A 26864-nucleotide genomic window follows, 5' to 3' on the forward strand; every position below is an offset into this window, starting at 1 on the left:
TATTAAAGCCCAGCTGTGGTCCTGAGTTGTGTCGAGAATGCTATAGGGGAGGCCTGACAAGATTAATCTTACCAGTCCTCCCCTATAGCATTCTATCCCCTATAGCAGAGGGGACAACTCCAGGCAAATAGCCCGGTAATAAAGCAGCCCAAGTCACACTAGGTTGACAACATGCTGTGTGCTATTCAGCCCAGTCCAAAACACATTTACAGACGTGAAAGCATAACCCATAAACGAGACATATAAAGGATCCAGTCAGTGTGTAATTCATGCTGTTGTAACTGTAGCCTACCCAGTGACTGTATGTGAAATTGCTAGTAAAACATATGGCATGATTTTGAAACAGGAAAGTATTAGTAAAAAAGCTGAAGAGCGTTAGGACAGTTGGAAGTAGCTTCAAAGACATGGCAAACAGTTAAAGGGAGTTGTGTTCCCAGAGGTCGTTACCCATCACAGAATGTGGATTCCTTTCATTCTTAAGCACAAAACTGCTTTCTCTAGAGAAAAGTGATATTCCTATTTGTGAGGTCTCTTACAGTGAAGTAGTAGCTCATTTGTGACGCCAGGGTAATGACTGGGATTATTATCATTGGTTTATTTATAAATTGCCTACAAGTTCTGCAAGGTTGTACAACAGGATCCAAAACGTTTCACAATTACAGATTTGTTCATTTATTTGAAGTTGTGTTAATTTTAACATTTGTATTAAAGATATTATATATCATAAATCATGAAAATATATAAATATTTTCTCCTCCAATGAAATCATGTAAATAACACAATTACCCAATCTTTACCAAATTATACATTGTATGGGGGGGTCATTAACAATTGCGATGTGAAATATTTAAGAAATAGAAAATTAAGCTTACCCAATGAAATCTGTTTAGTGTATTCGAAACCTAAATTAATATTTTATAATACAGAATAATTATTATTGCTGCTGTTTATAATTAAGGAAATATAATATGTCGTCTAAGTGACATCTGTTGTAGTCATACTGATACAAGTCTTCTACGCGTAAATTATTATTCTATAATAGTACAGCATTTTTACTTTATAATCAGTATGGGGAATCACACATAGCAATGAATCCCTTAAAAAAAAAAAAGGGAGCTATAGATAAGCCTATGATTGAAAATAGACCCAATTATCTTGTTTTGCATTTCTGTATCAGTAGACGGGGTTGAGCTGGAGGCAGTTTTGCTTTTGACAGAACGTTATAGAGCAGCCTCGCTATTTTGTCACAGCACATACGTTTCTAACCCCCACGACACGGTGAAAGCTATTTCTCCCTACTCTCCGACACAGGTTTTGCTGCAGTGCTTTTTTTTTTCTGCAATAAAATGGACGATTTTCAGTGTGTTTATTCCAGTTCTTTCGAAAGAATTCCCCTCAAATCAATAAATCATTTGCCCAGAGACATCTCACAAAGGGAAGATAGTTCCTCACATTTTTTCAAGCAGCATGCTTTCATTTTCAGAGGTTTCTTTATCATTTACATGCTAGAAGAATAAATCTAGATCAATAACGCAGGGGAAGACAATATAGCATTTGGCCTGATTGAACCGGAAAGAAAGACGCTGGCAGTCCAGGAGAAACGCATAAGTGGCTCTGGGATTTGAAAAAAAAAGGTATGAGCTTAGACTGAAGAAGGCTGAAAGGAGAAAAGCGCATAATAAAATCCAGAACAGATACAACGGCTTGGCATGTGAACAAGCTCAACAGTCTCGGATCGGAGACAACAGAAGGCAGGGCAGGTGCACGCATTATCAGGGGCTGAAATGGGATAAGTTAACTTAATTTTTCTCTTAGCCTCATTCCGATTTCTGTCTCATGTACATTAGGCAAGTGCCTTTAAGGGAACCTTAAAATAACAGCGCTGCCTGGAGATCTGATGAATGTAACAGGTGCAGAGATTATTTCCAGGCCATGTGTGTGCGTCTGTGTGCAGCAGCAAGAGGAGGAGAGCGAAAAGCAGAAAGGGGGAGAGCACATTGATGTCCCTGCTGCGCCTCTGTAGCCTGCGAAACTTGCAGCAGATTGCCTTTCAGCGACCTAAATTCTAAAGGAAAAGCAGAGGAAGACTGCAGAAGGAAAAGCGTTGTGTGTAACAACACCAGGTTATTCAATTCAGTTTTCTCGGTCTGAGGAGGAAAAAAAAAGCCCGTTTCCCAAATGATGTGGCCTAATTTTTTCATGCAAGAGGAGGAGCAGCGCTTCTCAGGAAGAGGAAGAGGGCAACGTGGAAAGGGTCTCACTGATGCACAGGAGGGCAAGATCAAGCTGGCCTTTTTCGTGGCCCTCGTCGGCGTGACTCTTACCGTACTAGCAGTTGGGACGGAGTTTTGGGTGGAGGTGAACACATACAAGCAGAATCACAGCACGACCTGCGAGGCGGCTCATTTCGGGCTCTGGAAATTCTGCTACAAGAAACTAATGGTCATAGATGTGGATGAGTATCGTGCAACCTGTGGCCCAGCGGAACTTCCTGGAGGTACTGTATCTACCTTGTGTGTTGTACTTGTGCTGTTTACACGTGTGCCAAATGGTCACTTTTTGCTATAGGCCATAGCAAAGTTCAGAGCACAGTGCCGCATACTGTCAGTGGACTCAGATATAAACAGATCGACGTTCCACTAAAAAGCTCCAGGGAAATTTAAATCGAGGGGAAATGCTATAGAGCACTTAAGATTATAGCAAGAAGATGGTATTAAATTACTGCAATTCCATTGCATCATTCAATAAAATGATTATCGAATGATATACGACATATTGAAATAAATCTTTAATTCTAATGTTGAAGAGCTTGGGTACAATGGAATACGATGCCCTAGTTAATGTACCTTTTGTGATATATTTATTTAGATTACTCCATCAGCACATAGTAGTAAAAGAATGGGTAACCTAAAATAAATGCATATCACATGCAATGTCAATGTAACTATATAACTAAAAAAAAAATTCTTTAGATATATTTCAACAAAAGTTTTGTGCGACAACAATAAGTACCGCATAGCAGATATACAAGTAGATTTAGGTGTAATATAAAATGTTAAGACGAAAACTTTTTCTTTATTAATGAAGAGTTTGCATTATTATCTGATATTGGTTTCTTGAGTTTTTTTAATTCCACAGGTATCAGAAACCAAGGTTTCTTCTTTTCAAAATGTGTTGTGTTTTTTATTGCTTCATTTTCTTGTATTAAAATTAAATCAGAAGTTCTGTTTTTGAAATGTATTTTATTTCAATTTAAGTCAATTTCATTTTGTGTATTTTTATATTACATCAGGTCTGCGGGAGTAATGCAAATAAGAATGCAGATTTTCATAATTCAGTGTAAAGTTTTAATATTTAGAAATTGTAGAAAAAAAATTGTATACCTACGACGTGATGCTTTCTATTAAATTTATAGTATTATAATATATGTATAGTTATTTTCCGACTATGCAACTAATACAGACTGTAGGAAGATAGTAGGAACAGACTTTTGTAAACAAGCTCATACACATAAGAGATTTCAGAAGCAATGAGAGTGAAAAAAGAACAGTTGACCACCTGGAGTTTAGGTTTATCTATACTGCTTGACTAAAACAGCATCTTAAAAGTCATACTTCACCATAAACTGAAAGTTTCTGGTAAATAAATACTGTATTTTACCCTGGATTTCCTCTACTCCAAAACTCATATTTTGCAGGTCATCTTTATATTTGTATTTTTAATTTGTCTTTGTATCCAACTTTTACATGTAGAAGAACTATATGTTGCTATTAGATGTGTAGATGTCCAACTAAAAAGGTCTAACATAAATATTTTTACAATCTGAGCCTCTGTATATTATCAAAAGACTCCAGGGTATGGTGTTAAGGCAGGCTTACAGTAAAGGTAGAATATAAGTACACACTTTCTGGGAAGAGCAGTAAAGTCCGCAGCTGCTTGAAACTCCTTGCACACCAATGGTGCGAGCAGGGCAGTGAATGTCAACCTCAAACGCATAACTTTCTACATTGTATAAGGTCTTTTTCTCCAATCTTTTACTTTTATTGGCAAGTGGACTGGTTTTTCATTTCATTTCTAACTACTTTCCTACCCGTTGCTGTTGCTTTGAAATCTGAGCTAGTTTGACCCACATGTCCCCAGTTTCAAAACATGCAAGCCCAGCCATGTTAATGGTGGGTTGCATCCAAAAATAGCATTACCCAAAGTTAAACTTTTACTGTATGCTTACATTTTGTAAACATCTTTGTTCTTCCAAAAAGAGAGATTCAAAGTATATAGTTCTAGAAACAATAGAAAGCATTGGTCTGGAGTGGCAATGTCTGAAATCAGATATACTGCATTCCAACCACCTGTTGGTCATTGATCGCTGTGCCAAAGCTCTCTAGAAACATGTTACAGTATATGAAAGTTTTAGCAGAGAGCAGTCTGCCTGGGGGCCAGAGAGGTATGATTTAGTCCCAAAATGAAAATCTTAGAAGAATCTTATGAATCCAAGTCCAATGGCAAATCATTAAAGTGAATAAGAAGAATGGTTGCAAGAGTGGCAGCTGCAGTTTAATGTTGATAAATGTAGAATTATGCACTTGAAACATAAAAGTCCCAAGGCATAATATAGCTTTGGGAACAACGTAGTGACGTAGGAGTAATTATTTCTGATGACTTAAAAGGTAAGCAGGCATAGCAATAAAGTGTCAGAAAAAGTAAGGAGAATGCTATGTCGAATAGTCAGAGGCTTTAGTAGCAGGAAGAGGGAGGTGGAGGTACAGAGGGAGATGGAGGGACAGATCTGTGGTGAGCCCTCACCTAGAGTATTCCGTACAGTGCTGGAGACAGGACACATTGGAGAGAGTTCAGAGGAGGGCTACAAAAACGGTAAGAGGTTTGTAAGATAAAAATTATCAGAAAAGATAAATGGAATAGTCTCCCAGCAGAAGTGGTGGAGACTAATACAGTGAGGGAATTTAAAGATGCATGGGATAGGCATAAAGCTGTCCTCACTATGGAACCAGGCCAAGGATTGATGGTTTAAATCCCTTACATCAGGAAAAATGAGCAGACTAGATGGGTCAAATGGTTCTTCTCCGACGTAACAATTTATGTCTATGTTTATCCTTCTGATTGGCTGTTTGGGAGCTATGACTTACTGTCTGCTGATTGGCTGTTAGTCTCAGTAATGGTCATGGGTCTGTTGAAGACATAATATACACATAACTCAGGAGCCATCATGAATGTATTTTTACAGTACTTTAGGACAATGCTTTCCACCCCATACCACATGTTACATTCTCTTTCTTTTTTTACAAAAAAGTGTAGTCTGCACAGAAAGTGATTTATTAGCAACACATATCTACATATATATCTGGGAAACAATGAGTAGCCTTACTTGTGATAAAAGTACTGTACTTATTGATTGCTAAGATTAGTTTCTGGGTTAAATCACACTTTGGCCAAATGCAACAGAACAAATGGGCTTAGCGAGCTTGTTGGAAGTTGTACCAAAGCCTACAAGGACCAAAAAGGGATGAATATTTTTTTTTGAGGCGTTGAGAGGAAATTATTGAATTCAACGCAGCACATCAAAACATCATGCTTGAAATAAGCACATTATTTATTACATTATTAGAAATTTTGCCCCAGAAAATCAAGTCTCTAAATTATACCTCCATATGGCATCTAATTCAAAATACAAGAAAGCTCCCATGTTTGTAATAATTTCTTTGCCACATTAGATAGTAATTTGTTTTCTTGCCCTAAAGCCATTTGCGAGAAGTAACGTAATATTTGTTATAAATAAGCTAATAACTGTTCCAATCCGATTTTGCCCATTCTTCTGCCGGTGATTGCCTACGGAGATGGCTGCCTATGTGTTTGATTTCATACACCTGCTAGCAATGAGTATGGCTGGAACACCTAAACTCAATGGTCATATAGTGTATTTAAAAAAAATGCATGTGTGACATCAGACCCTATCGCACGAACGATGGTTATGGACACTTTACAGAATGTCTATTTCCATGAATTATGGGGATCGCAATTACTATCCCCTCTTTTAAGCAAATTAATCACTGTCATGGCAATGTAATACACTTTATGAAAAAGAACAGATGCACGTGTAGGTTTGACCAAACTGTGAAGCCATTGATGATACTTTAACTTGCTATTTTTAGAACTAGGGCTAATTATGGTTTATTAACAATGTTGATCCATAAAATCATTTTCTACCTCTCAGCTTTTTTTTAAACCAATATATCCATACACAAATCATTATTGAAGATGTGTTTTAATATTTAGTTGTTAAAGAAGGACTATATATATTAGTTATGTTTAATGTTATTGGCTTATTTTCTTATATTTACTCTACTATATTTCATTTTCAAATCACTATTTAATGAGCTCTTAGAAGCAAATTATGTATATTGATCAAAACACAAGTTTAATCATTTAATTTTATTTTATCAGCATTTACATTGGGAAGGGACAAACATATACATATAATAGTGATGACATCATTTAAATTTGTCAGTAGCAGTGACAGAGTGATGAGAGTGTGAGACATAAATATATATGACTCCCAATTGGTGCTTTGGCTACCAGCAAGTTATGGTTGATATTCTTGCTTAAATGCAAGTGACTCAATTAAGTGTATCTTTAAATGTTCCATAAGTGACAAGTTAAAGTTTCCGTGAGGACCAGTATTAGAGCCATTTGGTTAACATATTTGTCGCTGCATAGAATTGTCACAATGGGATATTAAAGGGTTCATGCTTCAGGAGTATCAGCATTATTATTATTATTATTTATTGTTATATATAGTGCTATTAAATTCTGTAGCGCTGTACAATGGGTAGACAGGACATAACAAGTAGTATGTAACATAACAATATGACATACAGAAACAACAGGCTCAAATGAGCTTACAATCTATAGGGAGTTAGGGTGTATTATACAATAGAGAAAATGTAAAAGTGCCAAAGTTAGGGATGGACCAGCCACACTAGTATAAGTATTGCAGGAGAGGGACTAGGAAAGGTGAACTAAAGGAATGTAAGTTCATTTAGCTGATGTTGTAAGCGCCCTTAAAGAAGTGGGTCTTGAGGGATTTTTTGAAGGCAGGGGGAGAGACGGATAGACCGGGGGAGAGCTTTCCAGAGGATAGGGGCAGCCCTTGTGAAATCCTTGTAAGCGGGCATGAGAGCTAGAAATCAGAGGAGAGGACAGAAGGAGATTGTTGGATGAGCGGAGAGACCGGTTAGGAGTGTATTTAGAGATGAGAGAGGAGATATAGGGAGGGGAACTGCTGTGAAGGGCTTTGAAAGTAAGAGTCAGGATTTTGAAGTGAATCCTGACGCGCACAGGCAGCCAGTGAAGAGACTGACAGAGGGGAGAGACGCGTTAGTAAAGCGATGTGAGAGATATGTCTGGGCATGGACAAGAGCCTTAGTGGCATCCTGTGTGTCAGAAGGTAGGGGAACGGAGCACAGCGCAGTGAGACGCTAAACACAGGTGATGCCAAAGTGGTGCAAGCAGGTATTTATTTCACAAAAGACAGGCATATACCGGAAGCGAAGTCTTAACACAAGCCGTAGTCAGGGAGTACAGAAATACACGAGAGTCCTTTTAAACGTAGCCGAGTTCCAGGGTAATAGATAAGCACAGAGTCCAGTAAACAAGCCGAGGTCAAAAATAGCCGGGAAACTTACGTAGTCCAGTAAACAAGCCGAGGTCAAATTAGCCAGGAAATCCACAAACAAGATAAGGGTAAGGAAGGGTAAGATTCAGGTAATCAGCATACAGGAATGGAGCACCGCTTAGTTAACAAGCCAGCACTGACTGAACAGTGCTGGGGGTTTATATAGCCCTGCCAGATCCTGACTCATCCCCTCTAATTATCCACCATCAGTGTAGAGCTGTCAATCCTCCCTATTCCCCGCCCTCTGCTTACCTCCTGCACTAGCTTCAATGGAACTGGGAAGTTAGACACGCCCCCCCGCCATGGACAACGTGTTCGCGGCCATCTTCCGCGAGATGCCTCTCAATCGAGGCCGGGGATGCGGCCCACGCCGCAACCGCGTGGTTCTCGTACGGCGTCTTGGCTGTCCGGACATGGAGGCAGTTCGTGGTGGGACCCTGCACGGCCGCCGAGGTAGGTTGGATGCCTGACACTGTGTTAGGAAGGGACGGATGTGGGCAATGTTTTTATGATGGAGACAGCAGTTTTTAGAGACAGACTGAATGTGGGGGATGAACGAAAGGTTGGAGTCAAGGGTGACACCAAGACAGCGAGCATGAGGGGACGGGGGAAAGGTGGCAAACTGATGGGGGAGTGTTAGCATTGGAGGGAGGGAAGATGAGAAGTTCAGTTTTGGGGAGATTGAGTTTCAGGAAACGTGCAGACATCCAGCATCAGCCCATTTAGAAAGTTTCCAGGTATGCTTTTACTACCAGCAAAATCTTTTTTTTACAACACAAAATAATAAATCAGTAAATATCTGTGGCCAAATTTGACATTGGGCTATAGATACATGCAGTGTGTTTTTGTTTTTGAAATACTGTTCCTGCAAACCACTCACCATTTTCGTAGCTCTACTCTGAACTCCCTCAAGAATGTTAATATCCTTCTGGAGATGGGGTCTCCAGTACTGTACACAATACTGTAGGTGGGGTCTGACCAGAGATCAGAACCACCTCCCTCTTCCGACTACTAATGTCTCCCATTAAACAACTCAGCTCTCTTCTTGCTTCTTCAGATGACTTATTGCATTGTCAGCTTACCTTTGAGTCATAAAAAGTTATTACTCCTAAGTCCCTCTCTTCTGTTGTCACCAAAACATACAAGGCAAAAACAAACGAAAATTTCGCCCGAATCAATTTTGCTTGCTGTGCCCAAGTCTAGTCCCCAGCGTGTTTGAGATGTATTTTTGTTCGTGGTTGCTGCCCTTTTCCTAAACCAGGGCCTGCCGCCCCCTCCGCAGAAGAAAACAAGCATATGGTTCTTAAAAATGTACAACCCACACAATTTAAAATGGACCATTGGTAAGGCAACAAGGACAAACAGACACAGAGAGTGTGCAAGTTAGGAATTTGCGTCTTAATGATAAATATTTGGGTACTAAACCCTTTTACTTTGCATGTTATAAATTATTCCATTCCCTTTGTGTTGGGGGTCAAATAGTATATGTTAAAGCTACTATCCCCCCTTGGTGTCATAAGTAATACAATTGCTGGGCCACCGTTCCTACAGCTTGCTAATGATACAAGGATTTAATTTAATAGTGTATAAATAAAATAACATCTACCTAATGAAGCTAGTGTATATTGTTCCTAGGCCATACATTGAAGCTATGTATTGCTAGCCTTCCTCTGCAGGCTTAATAAGAACCTGTCTTACTGAAGCCCGTGCTGCTTGTTAAACAGTTCATATGAAATGATCAGGGGTGATGAAGGGCATTCTCCTATCACTGTCTGCAAATCACAAAAAGCCAATTTGCATTCCAAGGAACTGAAAGACTCAAGGAGGGGAAGCCTTGTGGGCTAAAACCTCTAGAACGCTGAAGAGCACTGATGTGGAAGGTAATAAAGCTTAAAGTGAACATGCACCACTGCGTTTAATTTTTGATTAACAATTTCAGCTTTGAACCCTTAAAAATATTGACTAATAATATAATTTGATCTTTACAGAGAGATTTTTTTTGTTTCAAATTAGAGGGAATTACTGCTGCTTTTTGTTTTATCAATTTCCACCATGTCCACCATGGACGTTGATGCAAATATATGAAAGCCAGACTCAATTCTGAATGCTGTTAGGCAGAGTATCAATAAATTACACAATTAAAAATGAAGACTTATTCTTATAGTGGTAAGAGGTATGCAAGAGTTAATTCCTGCCACCAGCAGTGTAGCAGACTCATATTTCAACACAAAGCATGAAATGAAACTTGAATTAGTTTCAGCTTCATGGATATCCCAGATGGGGATGGCTATGGTTTTTTTCGGCAATATATAGGCAAAGAAGAAAAGACACTTATAGGAAGGTAATTATACGTTTTGGCCAATATTCATGAAGAAGTGCAGGAAGACGTCTGTCTACTTTTAGTCATTGAGTAATAAAAGGGAGAAGATGGAGAAAAATGTGTAAACTATTTCATGATTTATCTTCATTCTAGAGTTCCACAAAAGTAATTATATCAACTCCTTTCCAAATTGATATTTTCTAATGGACTGGTTAGTGGTGGATAATGGTATAAGGGCAACAGTGAAGAAGTTAACAATGGAGATGTTGAACTTCATGTAGTAGGATGCCGTCTAGGATACAATTTCAGTGAGGAGAGTTAGAGGAGAAAGTGAGAAGTCAGAAGGGGAAGGACAAGTTTCTTAAGATACTTACTTTGCTTTTATGATGTCCATTGACTTGTCTCTCAAGTACTAGTCGAAGTTTTTCTTTTTTCAATTGTTCTAGCCTTCTAAATTGATGTGAATAAATGCGATTTTAAAAAGTTGTTGATCTTGTATGTGTTTACATTTGTGACAAAATCATTTGACTTTTTTTTTATGTTTCGGCAATGACCAACGTAACGACCAAAGTTACAACTAGCTGTTCTCAGCTTATATTATTTCTCTTTGTAAGAATGGAAAAACAAGTATTAATAACCAATTAATAACGTACCAATGCAGTCTTCAAGAGAGGTAAGGGGGTTCAGGAGAGTGAATGGGTGAATGAGGACAGGTAGGATGTTTAGGGAGGCAGAGGTGGAGCAGACAGACTGTTAAAGGGCAGACGTGGCACAGGCAGACTGTTTAAGGGGTACAGGTGGCACAGGCAAGCTGCTAAAAGGGCAGATATATTTATCCAAAAGTTTTTAATTGTTTAACCCTTCTTTTTGTTTTACAATGACATGGACCAGTAACATACAAGCAACTACTGTAACTAAGTAGCACTAACGTAGAGCTGAAAAAAGCTGAGGTTGTGTACATTATATAAATATATAATGTATATAACTAATAATATTAAGAATACAAAAACTGTATTGTTACTTTAAGAAGAGTAAACTTTACAGAAATTAGGTAATAAAAGGAACTATCAGTACAATGCCATATTGTTCGGTGTTATTGATCAAAGCTAAGTGATCTTAAATACAAAATTGTTTAATGTCATATACAAAGCAAGCAGTGATTAAAAAAACAACTCACTAAAGTCACTAAATGCATATGATTGATGCAGCTGCCAAAATTTTAGCATTATAACACCAGTAAGTCAGTGCATTTCAGATTTTATTTTAAAATAAGTTACATCTTTTAAACATAGCCCAGATCAGAACAGGGAATTCAGGGGTCCTTAACATACATAAGATATTTTGCATGGCTTCTCTGAAAGTGTAGGATGCTTGAAATAGCTTAACTTTGTCACTCTTGTTTAGACTGTTACAAACTATTTGCATTACATCCATTACCTCCTCCTTTTATCTCACACGGCATACTAACTACTCGTGATCATGGTCACACCCTGGATCTTATTTTGTCTAGCATGTGCTCTCTCACTAACTTCTCAAATTCCCCTTTCCCCTTCTCTGACCACCACTTCCTTTCTTCTGCCCTCTTACCTCGCCTCTTACTGTCACAAAGTTCTTGAGAATACAAGTGAGGAACCCAGTATGCAGCAAAGGCACTGATGAATTGTAAGAATCGTCAGACAAGCCGGGTCAGGAGTGGAGAAGGCAGCGAAGTCAGGAACAGGCACGGGTCAGCAACAGAGATGGTTATCATACAAGTCGGATCAGGAGTGGAGAAGGCAGCGAAGTCAGGGACAGGCAAGGGTTAGCAACAGAGATGGTTATCATACAAGCCGGATCAGGAGTGGAGAAGGCAGCAAAAGTCAGGGACAGGCACAATTCAGCAACGGAGAGACAATCAGGTAGGTATACTGTAAAAGGCACTGCTCAGCTAGAACAATGACCGAGCACTGAATAGAAGTCAGTGCTCGGCTTTTGAAAAAGCCTTTGCTGGACCCTACTGAACTTTCCAACTACCTTCCCAGCTCTATGATTCCTCTGGCCTCCAAGCTTCTTACATTAATTGCATACACCAATGAAGTCTCTTGACTCCAACTCTTTACTTGGCCCTCTTCAATCTGGATTCTACGCTCAACATTCTACTAAAACTGCCATTATTTAAGTTACTAATAATAACCAACTCACAGCTAAATCCAAGTGCCACTACTGAATGCTAATCCTACTTGACCTTCAAGTGTCTCCCTCTCAGTTAACACTTCCCCTCCCCTTCCCCTCTCAATTAATGTGCCCCAAGGCTCAGTTCTAGGACCCTTTGTGCTCTCACTTTACAATACCTCAACCTTTGGCTTTCAATACCACCGTTATGCCAATGATACTCAGATCTACCTATCCTCTCTTGATCTCTCTCCCTCTCTCTTAGATCTTGTAACCAACTGCCTTGCCTCTGTCTCATAGTGGTTCTCCTCGCTCATCTCCAAATACTCTCCTACCCAGGCTCATTGCTCCGATCGTTTCTGTCTGTTCGGATTTCTAGTTCTCATGCACGCTTGCAAAATTTCTCAAGGGCTGCCACTATCCTCTAGAATGCCCTCCCCTGTCCTATCCATCTTTACTCCCCGGGGCTTTCTGTCTTTCCCCCTGCCTTTGGTACTTCAAGATCCACTTTTTAAGGATGCCTATTAACTTATGCGTTAACACCCTTCGTCCTGTCTTCCTCAGCTCACCTTTCCTAGTCCTTCTCCTGTCTTTGGACAATACCAGTGTGGCTGTTCCATCGTTAACATTTACACTCTACCTCTTGTAATAAGCCCCAACTCCCTCCTTTCCTCTTGTTTCTGTCAAGTTGTTATTTTATACACTACTTATTATGTCCTGTATACCTATTATACAGCTCTGTGGGATATCATGACACTATATAAAACAATAAATAATAATGATCTCAGTATTTTCTGTTATATCAAGATGTGGATATCATTTGTAAAATGGCTGTACTAGCTGAAATTAAGGAGGAGAGCTGAGGAGAAAACTGTGTCACGGATACCATAGGAAGGTTTGCATGATGCCAGCATTGTCAAATGCCACAGAGGGGTCCAAGAGGATAAATAATGAGAAGCAGCCTTACATTTAATAGTGTGGAGAACAAAGTGGAAAAAGAAGACATTTTCATGAGAGCTTACTCAATAGAAAGTTGAGGATGGACACTAAATTGCAGACCAACCGTTTTTGTAGTTTGGAGACCAATGGGAGAAGGGGTAATAGGTGTAAGTATATAGGATCATTGGGCAGGTTTCTTCAAAATGAACAGATGACAGCGTGTTGCAAGGAGGGTGGGAATATAATGGAACAGAATGTAGGAGGTGCAAGGAATGGGGTCAAGTGGCTCAGTACTGAGGCTGAATGACAAGAGAATATCAGAAGTTTGCATCATTTCTGCTTGTACTAGATACACTTTACAGCCTACTCATTAAATTGTTTACAAGGTATTTAATCCGAGTATGGTATTAGTGCTCCTTCGTTTTATGGGATGAGAACGAAATTCAACAGGATGTAAAATGTGACAATTTACATTTTCAATACTGTAGAACAAACCGAGGATGGAAAGGTCAGCATAATAGCAAAAAAATGTTATAGGGAGATGGAGTATGGAAGCAACTATAGAGATAGCAGCGTTAATGTCAAATTTCCATTGTATTGATTTTTTTTGTGTCAGTACCACTTAATAATGCATTTTCTAAATAATTATGTCATTATTATTTGAAGCTAATGGAGTATTTAGACAAACAATTAATATCTAGGATAGTATACTGACAACAATATTGTCCTAAATATTTGATATCACTTATTTTCTTGAGAAGACTTCTACCTCTAGCAGTGTTGGGTTTTCATGTTAGCTGGCTCATCCTGACTTTTGAAGTTGCTATTTTTTTCATACCAAGTAAGGTTTATAACGGAGCAGGAGAGTTCCGATGTTATTATTGTTAGAACAAGAAGGCTGAACAATGTCCTGCTGTCTCATCTGCACTGAAAAGTGTAAATATATATCTGTGTGTCTTCTGAGAAGAAATGTTCATTGAGTGCTGAAATACCTACACATCAGAAATGTATTGGACCCGACGTCTGGTTTTAGTACTCTTCTGTGACACTTTGTAACCAAACTAAAAATTTACTGTGTTCCTGCCAATGATGATTTCTAGTTAGGTCATGCAAGGTTAACAACCAATATGTTCCTAGGGACAGCCTGGCAATGGTTCCAGTTCACATTAGTGTTTTGCCAACAACCCATTTAGAGATTCATATCTGCTTCCTTTTTAACATTATACCTTTGGGCTTTAATAAGTGTATGTGTGTGTTTAAGGAAGTGTGTATGCGTTAAAATAAGTATGTTAGTGCGTGTGTTTAAGGAAGTGTATCAGGGTGTGTTTAATTATGTATGTTATTATTTATTGTTTATATAGCAACATCTGATTCCTTAGCGCTTTACAAAGGGTAGAAAGGACATAACAATAAGTATATAACAAGCTGACATACAGAAACAACAGGCGAAGAGGGCCCTGCTCAAATGAGCTTACAATCTAGAGTCAGTGTGTGTAAGTAACTCTGTTACTCTGTGTGTGTGGGCTTAAGTGTGTTACTGCATGTGTGTTTAGGTAAGTGTGTATTTATGTAAGTATGTCAGTATGTGTCTAAGTATGTAAGTGTGGGTGCATGTTAACGTGTTAATGTGGGTATGTTTGTTGATATGTGTCTAGGTATGTTACTTTGTGAGAAGGTATGTGCAGAAAACATGTTACAATAAATACAACAAAATTGTACCGAATCCACAAAAATTGGATTGTAATATATTATGTAGGCAGTATATTAAATATATATATATATATATATATATATATATATAATGCAATTGTGCCTAAAGCTGTGGTCCATATTTAATAGTTGGTAGGTTGTAATTGAGGCATGGCTTAGAGACTAGGCAGTAGGCACCTACAAAGCTTTTACTCCACAGTCAAGAGGTTGATGGGTGGCATTGGTCTCTACCCTGCTCTAGTTTACTTAAATACTCCTACACCAATGCAGAAATAAGGGTGAATGAGTAACCAGTAACCACAAGTCTCCCATTTTGGGATTACAAGCTAAATATCAAGTCAAAAGCAGAGGTATTCTATAGATTTGTGTTCCTACTTACCCTGTAGTTTCTTCTGTGTTGTATACAATCATAAATATTCATACTGCATTTCCTAAATTGCAACCTGAATATCAGTTAATATTTAATTCCGGAGCTGTGAAATCTGGGAGTAAATTGGTGTAAGCGTGACCTTCATGCGGAAAGATTTATCACTTAACTGCCGCTAAAGGGAAGGAGATTTACACATTTGAAGGAACATGTTTTTATTTTCTTAAAGGCTCGGATCAGATTGCAACACAACTCTTTTCACTTGTTCCTGGAAGCTAATGGTAACTTGCAAAGCAGACAAAATTCTAAAGATGATGTCATTGACTGAGGTGCTATATAAAGGACCTGCTGATGTTACCATGGCAACTAGGATTCTGAAATTAACTAGCGAGATGGGATAATCAATGCAATGAACAGCAAGGATCTAGAATTGTGTTTTTTTTGTGTTTGTGACCACACAGTAAGACAATGATACTTGTAGTAGGATATAGAAGAGATGGGTAGAGGCCACCACACTGTGATGACATCAAAATATACAGCATCGTGCAAACAGGGCTATTTATTGAAGAAATTAAACTATGTATCCTTATTAATCTTTTATAATCATTAGATGGTTAATACAAAATGAGCATTGAAACGTTGAAATTGTTATTCTAACCCACAGATCCATACTGTGTCTCCCATTCCCTATTGAACGATGAGCTGAATTTCCCTTTTTAGTCTCCATGGTAACTCAGCACAGATAGTCCAACATGTTAATCTTACAGTATTCACATTTAATAGTTTCCATGGAGACACTAAATAAAACATTCCATTCGGGCTGCACCATATATGGTCACTATATATACTCACAGGAACCTATTCGCATTTCACATTATTCTGTAGGTCGTAAAATGTAGCCATGTAAATGATGATGTTTATTAGTGGGAAATTGAGTGGATTGTAGATCTTTCAATGGAAACCTGCATATTTGATCATTATAGCAGCGAAAACTGTGGATGTGACCTGGAATCTATGGGTGAATCCTCTGTTCCCTCGGCCAGCTTCTCCTTTTGTTTGGCTACACCCACGTCCTGGACACTTTTCACCCACTAAACCCTGTCTGGGACTAATCACACCTTTATATGCAGCCACCTTGCCCCTTAACAAAGCTACTCTTCCAGAGAAGGGAGAGCTCCAGGCACCTACCCTGGGAAGTTCATCATGTGTAAGTCAACATTTTTAGACCAACTTGAGACAAACCTGATGACTACAACAAGGTGTAATGTCTATCCTCTGAAAAGCTGCTTATCCCATTGCAGGCTTACACTGTGTGTTTATTATTTGGGTCACGTTTTGGAGGAGGACAGTCATGCATAGACAAGAATTATCAATTAATATGTGACTAAGAACATATTAATATGTCCATTCACAGTAGAGGATTGAGAAAGGGTATGTCTTGCCAAGATGCAATTGAGGCTCAACCATATGCACATCCCATGACAAAACATTATTTGCCTCATTAACACTGATTAATATATAAAAATATTGAATTGTTAGTTACATTCACAGATTTTCCAAGTTCTGGTGAGTTGCCTTCATCTATACCTTGTGAAGAACGAGCCACATTAAAGAACACCTTCGATGACTTATTCAACCCAAGCATTAGCATTTAAAATGTTTTGCCAGATTTATGATGCCAATTACGGAGAGCTACAATTCAGACCTGTACTTGTGTTTTACAAACAGTGTCTTACCTTATTGTTCTTTCTCCCGTGTTTCAATAAACTTTTATTGCTTTAACAGTCGGGTGGTAAATCGACAATCCATAGATCCGACTCAGCAAACCTCTGCTACTCACATTTTCTTAGTGAGCCACATTACACAATGGGAATAATGATTGTAAAGAATGTTTATTTTTTTGCTGAAGCAGTAGTCATTATTTTCTGAATGTGTCTGCTTTGTTGACTATTCATCAATAAATTAGCCAAAATGATTGAAAGCCACTAAAAATATATTTAATCTGATTTATACAGGAAAATTGTAGTGTCGGATTTGGCAATGGCAAGTACACAGAAAGTGTATTAGATATGTAAAGTTAGTACCTAAAATATATTTACTTTTTAAACTCTCACTATCATATTTATAAGAAAAATTCATTTGGTTTTCATGGAAACTGCTCAGAATTTTGGAATTGTTTCCATATTTATCCCTATTGAGTTGTTTAAGATTCTAGGCAATATTATAGATAATTAGAAATACCGGTATGTTGATTAATTTGCATACAAATTCCAAAAAGAATGCTTACTAAACTTTTACTAAACCACAACAATATGTACTTATTCAGTTTCAAATTAATTAAAATGCAAAAACAGTTACCAGTCATATTTCGCATATGTACTAAAGTATGCCCATGAAATTAATTGTTTCTGTTGAAATGTTGCGCTCCACTGAAAGGACACGCTTTTCTTTCTACTAACGTAGAAAAGCTTGAGTTTAACAGCTGGTCTATTGGGAACTCAAATATCCACTAGATGCTTTTATAGTTTAACTGCTTTATTGGTCTTAATAGTTAATAACCATAAACCATCGGTTAAGAATCAGAAGTGTTGACTTTTTTTGCAGAATCAAAGCCAAAAAGGTCAATGGACGACCACTAAATTAGTTTTGATTGCATGTCACAATCTGAGATAGTTACACTGGGGTTTAAACTTAAAACAGCCTCTTTCTCTGATAAGCATTCTTCCTTGTGTTTATGTGGAAGGGCTCAATATACTATGGATTATTATTTTTTTTAAATGAAATTTAACTCTCTCTGAGGACCTTCATTCTGCCTAATCATCGGCTAAGTCATAGAACCTGTCACGGAAAAAGCCAGTCCTATTAAAAATCTCATGTATTACATCTGTTATTTGTGATAAAACATACCATGCTTGTATAACAAAGTAAAAGCAATGCCATGGAAATAAATTAAATTATGTATTACTCATAAAAACGCCTAGATTACCACATTTTATCCTTAATAGATGGTAATTTTTATCCTTAATGGTAATTTTAGCTTGTCACAATTCCTAGTTTCTAACATTGCACTATTGCATCTGCGCACATATCAATTAGATGTGTTGCAAGAGTGTATATATATATATATATATATATATACACAGTATATATATACATATATACACTTGTATATACACACATACGCATTTTTTTTTATATATATTGAATTCATTTTAACTAAACCACATGCACACACCATCATGGAAACTTACTTTAACAGTAACTCTCTCCCTTGTCTCCCTCACAATGTGACACACACCTACACTAACACTATATACTAACATCCATACACACATACAGTACATGCTAACACCATACAGTAACACACACACAGACTCTCCAACACCATACATACATACATACATACATGCATACATATACACCCTCTCTCATCATCTCCGTCCTTCTCTCTCTTACTTTGCTTACTCAATGCAAGCTGCCATGCCGCTGCTGCCCAACTATTGCAGGGTCATAGAATTTATGTGCAGTGACCCCCTTACATGACCCCACAGGGTGTTTTTGGAGAGCCTGAGTGTCATGCACCCACTGCACCTGCCTTTGCATGTCCCTGAGTTAGATAGTGTTTAAAACAACCCTTTTCCCTACACTTCAACCTTTTTTTTCTATTAGTATTTTCCCTTTATCTCCAAAGCATAATCTACATTAATGTTGAAAGCAGCAGTTCCCATTTAAAGGAACACCCCACCCCTATTTTTATGTTAAATGAATATTGGAGTCCATTGTCCACAGACTCCACTACAAATTAGCGCAGGCATTTTCTAGTTATTGGAGTTCAAAAATGAGCCTTCTGTCTCATTTAACTCCTTCATGCCATTTGTCAGTACAGGTCTTGCACATGCTCAGTAGAACTCAAACTGAAATCAAAAACTAACATACATGAGATTGTCCCCCTCCTGATTCATGGTGGAGGTGCTACTGAGGATGTAAATGGGTACTGCCTAGTAAATAAGTAATACAAGATATATTAACTTTTTTTAATAAAATTCACCATTTCTACACAGAACTCTGACGCTATTACCATACTCACACAGATTTCAACTCAAGCCGATCCTTGTTACCTTATCTCATGACCAAAGCATTGTGCAGGGCCAGCTCAGCCGTCCTACAATCAGAACTTCCCAGCTTTATAGTGCATACAACCTTCTTCATTATTCTTCATATTAATTCATTTATATATCGCCATCATATGCACAATGGGTAAACAGGATATAAAATCACAGAACGATTTGGACTTACAGAAACCAAAAGTAAGGAGGGCCCAGCTCATACAAGCTTACATACTTTAAACATACATGGACTTTGGGCAAGTTCTCCCCATGGGACACCCCATCAAACTGTACCTAAGTGATGCTCTAGGCTTTAAAAGGGCATCATATCCCCACACCCTCCAAAAGCAGGGGGCGCACAAGATGTAAGGGAGGAAGCATTTGGAGAAATCTCTGCTAGCCGATGTATAGATCTCCACCAGACTATGGCAGATGTCAAGGGGCTCTGGGGACAACTGCTGTGGCCTCTATGGTAAGCCTTGGCCTGTAGCAGTTGCACCTTTTGTCCTGTCTTGAAGATGGTCGTGATAATACATAATAAAGTCAGTGACCATGACAGCCTTCTATTGCAGACTCATCCACAAACTCCTTCTGCAAATAAAATGAATCCCATGAACACTACATAGCCACCCAACATACTCTGTTCACTTCATGCATGCATGCATTTTATAGATATATAAGCCCAGGCTGGCAGTAAGGACTGATGTCCCCTTTGTGTGCCACTTACAATTTATGCCACTCGTGCAGCCAATCCCACACATTGATTTTAATCCGCAGTACATTCCTATGCATAAATGACTGGAACCACCATTATTTACACACTCCCTTCAAAAAAATATATACATATGGATTGTACATACTGTCTGGTACTACTTCACATGTGCTAGGTGTATTATAGAGGTTGTTAAAATGGATTTGTGCAAAGAAAACAATGTTAATCCAAATATTGTTGACTACAAAACCCATCTGTGTTAGCTAGCAAATCAATTATTACATTTAGTTGGAGCAGTTATCAGGCTAGTCACGTCCTCAAGTGGAAAATATAGCTAAACATGCTTTTAGGACACAGAGAATTAGATTTGGAGTGCTCAGACTATGGCAAAAAACCACTTAAGTCTTATGCCTTTCCAATTTGCTCAGGAAACTGTATTTACGAGAAAACATGTTTTGAGCAAGATATGCCCCAGAGGATTAATTTGTGGTCACAACATTATCTCATATGACAAATAGAACACCTTGGAGAAATCTAGATTCCACTATTCCAGGATCAAGGTACAAGCAGATGTTAAGTTATGAATTCTTATGCATGACTCTTCATGCTCGGCAGAGTCAGGGTCCCCTTCAACTCTCAAACTTTGCTTTCTTTTATGAATGCTTAAACCTCATTGACTGGACCTGGCGTTCTGGAGGAGGTAGCTGCCCAAGGACCAGGGTTCACCATAATTAAAGACAGGTTAGCTCCATATAGGAAATTGGGCAAGTATTGGAAGAGATAAAGACCTGTGACCTGGATAAACAGGGCTTCACCTGGAGCCTGGAGCTATGAGGGGCTAAACCAAGTGAGCTTCTGTTCCAAGAATAGCTTGGATGGCCCTTTAGAAAGCATATTGAGGTCACTTAGATGTCTTGAGTTATCTCACTGCTTGGACTATGCAGCTTAGCCCCTATTTTAAAGAAATTTGCCAGATAGCCCTTTATAATGCACAGTCAGGATAGAAACCGTAACCACCTGCAAACTTCCCTGGCGATTCTCACTTTAGTGAATAAATCTAAAAGAGTTAAATTTGCAACTATCCTGCAATTAGTGACCAAATCCTGTTAGCGCATTTAGCGTGACAATTTTCAAATTGCTGCGTTGCCACAGAAAATCAAGACTCAGATTATTTGTTTTATATTATAAGAAATCATTTTAGTTACAGTGCGGTTAAAGATATTTCTGTACCAAGGACGCTAGACAGCTAGAATGTTTTTTTCTCTCCATATTATAGGACTACATTTCTTATCATCCTCATCCAGTCTCCACCTTTCGTATCTGTGTAACCCTTTCAAAGGAGGGGCAGCAATTTACAGTAAATCATTTCAAACAATACCATTCCAACAAAAATAGAATTCTCCTTGTTAACAATCGTCATAGGAGAAAATAACAGGAAGTTTTGCCGTTTGCATTTAACTTCGCTCTCGTTCTCTGTTACTTCACTCCAATTTTCTAAAGCATCTGAAGCGCACTTCCTGAAAATTCTGGTTACCGTGGCAACTGGCATTAATTCCACTGCACTGTGGGTAAACTCAAGGTGATGTCAGTAGAGCACATATTCTAGCCATGCATAACAAATGCAGAATCTAAATATATAATACTATCAGTTGCACACACGCACAACATTCAGCTAGGCGTCTTCAAGTACAAACTTCAAGGTACTGTCAAGGTCAGTGCAGGGGTCATAGAAAGAGTCTCGCAATGAACGTAAAGCTGGGCATTATTGATAATGATGACTCGCATAAAGTTTTCCTCTGTGAATGGCTTAACTAAAGCATTAAATCAAACCTCCCCGGAGCTACCAAGAGAAATAACCATCTATTAACTTTAAAAGGAGAGCTTAAGAAGAAGTTGCCATTTCATCTTACGCAGCATTTTCAGCAGTCAAGCTCATTAAAGCAAATGAATTAAGTAATTGTATGTAATCTCTGTTGTTTCTTTGTATATTGATTAGTAAACCCAAAGCAATGTGCAAATTACCCTACAATGTATGCTTGTTAAATCAGGAAAAGCAGACACGCTGACATCGGCTGTAGCTCATACATTACCTTCCTGATGGTATGTAACACAACTCTCTGTTGGAGAAGCTTCTTTATCCTTGGTTGGTTGGACCTACAGAGGGGTCGCATAGGGCGTTGATGCAACGAAGCATCAAACGTCAGTAGGAAGCAGATTAATAGCAGTGGGACTGGGTGCTATGGCAGTGGATGCCCAAAGCAAAGCCTGAAAACAATAACAATTGAATGGCCTGTATGGTTCCTATACTGTTGGTGACTGGTCTTAACCCTAAAGTCTTCTTCTAGACATGGACAAGACATAAAACATTGATTGAAATATTGTAAGCATTCAAACATTTGAATCCGATGAGTAAGGAGGCATTATTTGCTAGTAATTGGTGACACCTTTGTATGTACACAACTGTAGTATTTCCCCAAAAATACAGGTCTTTAAAATTCCATACATTTCTTCTTCAAGTAAACGAGATAATGCAGTTAATTATACATTAAGCTCTATTCAAGTGAATGAAAGTTTACTGCGTCACCAACTACTTATTATCCTGCTTCTTACTAAGGTGTAATTACAAAGTATATTGGCATATCAACAGATGGAGTAGGAGCGTGAAGAAGTATGCATGATGTCACAATTATGCTTTGTATATATTCAAAGGAGGGGTAGCCTCTGGAATTGACTGTAATCAGCCTTGAGGTCTTTATGTAATGTTCTGTTTGCAGGGATTTTATTCCCACGGAACATACAGGGTTCGTTTACAGTACATAGTGAAATGTGTTTTTGTGATTAGTGTAAATTTTTAATTTTGGAATAGATTTTGTATGCATGGAATAAACGTTAGTTTTCTTATTTTGATGTTAAAAAAAATTGTGTGTATGAGGTTTTCCTCAATGTGTATATGTGTATATAACTCCAGCCATTATATGCAATTTAATGTATATGATATCTTAGAGGTCCCTTTCAATTTATGTCACCCCCTTGCAAATGTATGGGGTAATTCTGCAGAATCGTCCTTTCCCGTACCCTTTCAGGTATTTCTCCTTGCACATAACATACTTACTGCTAGTGCTGGCTTGGTGAACACTGCTGGCAGGTGTCTGTTTGAACATGTGCAGAAAGTGCTTCCTTTGATTTTATGGGGAGTACTTTCCTGCCACTGATTGGCTTTTGCCAAGCAAGCTTCTCTGGGTCACAGCGCTCCAGGTTGTGGGACTGGCATTTAGGCCCCTCCCATCCCATTGAAACTTAAGGAGTTTAGGGATAGCCCCACCCACATACATCATAGCCCCACCCTCACAAAACCACTCCCCCGAATAGGGGGGCTCCATTAGTCACATCGTGGAACTTCCGAGGTATGTGCATAAAGGTCTAACCCTGACAGGTTTCTACCTGCACAAGGGCTAAGCTGGCCCAGTACTATGAATAATTAATTTTTTTGTTGTTTTTAGGACCTCTAGCTTAATTGAACTATGTGTTAATCAGGGTCAAGCAAGCTCTTCTTGCAGTAGACGGTCACTGGGACTGACCCTTCATATTGCATAATATACTTTGAAATTATAATGACTATGAGCTCGCAGAAACAAATCTTTATTGCCTCTTATGTTTTGTGGGTTGACTTAATTTACCTCTGAATCTTTTGCTCACAGTGGACAGAACACAAGGTCATTTTCCAGTGGCCATCAATCAGCCAGTAGTGGCTACAGAGCAAACCTAATGTGCCGTGTAACCGTTATTAAAATAAATATAAATGGTTCTTCATTGCAAACAGTTTCAGTGCACTTATATGTGACACTTGTAGATGCAAACCATCTTATTTAGTGTTTAAGGGCCTTAACGCCAGTTAGCATCTTTAATTGACAGGATAATTAAGTATATGATTGACAGCTCATGTATTCATAATACAATTCTGCTTTTCAGCCATTAAATGGGACCCATTGAAATCTGTAGCGAAACAGAACAAACTGTGTATGAAAATATATGCTATGTAACATCTGTTTATATGTTGTATATGTTAATCTGACACCATACCATTGCATTAAAGTGACCTTTCTCTATGTCCTACCAGTTTGGTTCAACTGATTAGACTATCACATTCATATTTTAAATAGGGCTGAAGCAATTACGCTCAATCTTTTTCTTGGGAACATGCTATATCTTAACTTTTTTACTTTTATAGAATATATATATATATATAAAATATACATATTAAAAATCACTTTACATGTATACAGAGCGAACAGCCATCTTAATTTCCTGTTCTTGGGACCTGGTAGTTTATACAAAACCATGAGGTCCGGACTAGCCATCTGGCTCACTGGACAAATGCTCGGAGGAACGCTGGCCTACAGTGCCCCAAACCCATCCAGCAGATCAGGTATAGCAGAGTCCGACAGCTAGCTGGATGTACCACTGCGCAGTACATAAGCATAAAAACGAAATGTGCATCCTTGCATATTCAGCCGCTGGCCGCATTCTCATTATCAGGTGGCCTCTGACCTTAAAGTGAAGGGTCACCTAGTCATCACCAAAGCAAACCTACTGTTCCTGTTGCAAAGGTAGCAGAGACTAAACTACTATAACACTCAACTTTTCATGTGCACCTTATCCTGAGAGTACCCATTCTTTAACTCTTTACCACACGGGGCCAGCCACATATTATACTACTGTGACTTTCTTCTCGTCTATGTGCAACCACTATCCCCTGTGACCCCCATGTTACTGAGTTTGTATGTTTTTATATTTTTTTTTAATACATTGCTTAGAAATCGTAAAATGTAAAGGTTTCAGTTTTTTTAATGATATATCTACCAGCGTAATATACCTGAATTCCAAAAATGGCACCATTGTTTGAAATGTAATCATATTTTGATCTATACATTTCCTGCAAGAATTGTTTTCATTCTACACTGTAGTAATATGACACAGGGCACAAATATATTCAAAAGTTGCATTTTGGCTCCGGCTACCTGGAGCCTCCCTTGCGGGATGTGGCCAGGACTACCCGCTGACGTCGGTGAGCTTTCCTGCTGACGTCAGTGTGCTTTGCTGTTGACGTCGCAGAATTGTTGCAATGGATGCAACTATTTTATAGTATTAGTTGGCATTAACAAAGGACATTTATAAAATTAACAAAGTGATATCTTTAGAAACCAGGCACCTTTTAGTCAATCTGCGTGCTTTTTGTGGAGGAAAGTAAATGGAATAACGTAGTCTTTGAAATGTAATCTGACACAATCCTACGTGGATTATCTACTTTTACTAAAAGCACCTAAAGGATCACAACGCCTACATTCTTACAGGATAAACTTATTTAGTAACTGCATATTTGGCAATTCTTGATTAGAAGTGATCAACACTCTTATCATTCAAACATTCATTAATCAGCTTATAAATATAGAAATAGCTGAACAGAAACCAAGGTCATGGGCTCTCATTTGATTTAACTGTAGGAAGGATTTCCCCAAACCTTTGTCACTGTGTATGAACTAGGGCTGCAACAACGAATCGATAAAATCGATAATAATCGATTATGAAAATCGTTGTCAACGATTTTCATAATCGATTAGTTGAATCGATTTTTATCGATTTATAAAATTATGTTTTTCAGAGCAAACGCTCTGAAAAACTCCCGTCCTTCTATAATCCGATCTCAAATAGAGATCGGATTATAACTCTAGAATCCAGACCCCCCGCAGAGCTGCAGGAGACCTGGATCCTCTCTGCCACCCGGTGAGGGTCTGTGCAAAACGCGCAGACATCCTCCGCTTCTCCCCTCCACTTCCGCCGGGGCTTCTATTACTGAACCCAGCGTCACGTGACCTTCCGGTGCGGCTTCCATCATGGAAGCCCCAACGGAAGCGGAGGGGAGAAGCGGCTGTCTGCGCGCATCACACAGACCCCTACCGGCTGCCGGAGAGGATCCAGGTCCCGCTGCAGCGCCTGCTGGGGATTTGGATTTTAGTGCGCGTTGTGCACTGTGTACTGCCACTTCCACCTGCCCCACCAGGGGTTAATATATCAACAGAAGAAAAACAGGACAAGTAAGCAGCACTGGGTAAGTATTATCTTTATTTTTATGCTCATTTGCCCTGTGTTTCTTCTGTTGATATATTAACCCCTGGTGGGGCAGGTAGAATTTTTGCGGGATCTATTAATTATGTGCATTTGTGTTTTTTTTTATGTCTAGAATATTTGATTTATTGTCCATATATTTATATATATTTATATTGTATTGTGTATTTTTTTTGTCTATATTTAATAAATATAAATATAAAAAAACAATTTTAGTGATGTCAGTTTTTCTTATATCGGGGGGGCATAAGACATATCAGGGGGCACAGTGGCATAAAGGGGCTATAAGGCATATCAGGGGGGACAGTGGCATAAAGGGGCTATAAGGTGTATCAGGGGGGACAGTGGCATAAAGGGGCTATAAGGCGTATCAGGGGGCACAGTGGCATGAAGGCGCTATAAGGCATATCAGGGGGCACAGTGGCATCTCAGTGGCATATAGGGGTAAAAGGCATATCGGGCATGGTGGCATATCAAGGGTAAAGGCATATAGGGGGCTATAAGGCATATCAGGAGGGCACAGTGGCATATCGGGGCACTGTGGCATATATATGGGGCTATAAGGCATATCAGGGGACAAAGTGGCATATCAGTGGCATATAGGGGGCTATAAGGCATATCAGGAGGGGTATAATGCATATCAGGGGGCACAGTGGCATATTAGGGGACAAAGTGGCATATCAGTGGCATATAGGGGGCTATAAGGCATATCAGGAGGGGTATAATGCATATCAGGGGACAGAGTG

At 38.8% G+C, this 26864-nt stretch overlaps 1 protein-coding gene across 1 annotated transcript in view; it reads left to right on the forward strand.

The window, feature by feature from the left end:
* Positions 1-2178: 2178 nt before the first annotated feature.
* Positions 2179-26864, forward strand: part of LOC149286318 (voltage-dependent calcium channel gamma-6 subunit-like) — a 47784-nt gene continuing 23098 nt past the window's right edge. Inside the window, exon 1 of the mRNA XM_089494269.1 lies at positions 2179-2497. Within this exon, the coding sequence (XP_089350395.1) occupies positions 2179-2497 (319 nt within the window). The remainder of the gene's footprint in view (positions 2498-26864) is intronic.

This window comes from Sceloporus occidentalis, unplaced genomic scaffold, assembly GCF_023333645.1.
Source record: "Sceloporus occidentalis isolate IW3139 unplaced genomic scaffold, rSceOcc1.0.p SCAF_70, whole genome shotgun sequence".
NCBI classification, from domain to species: Eukaryota; Metazoa; Chordata; class Lepidosauria; order Squamata; family Phrynosomatidae; genus Sceloporus; species Sceloporus occidentalis.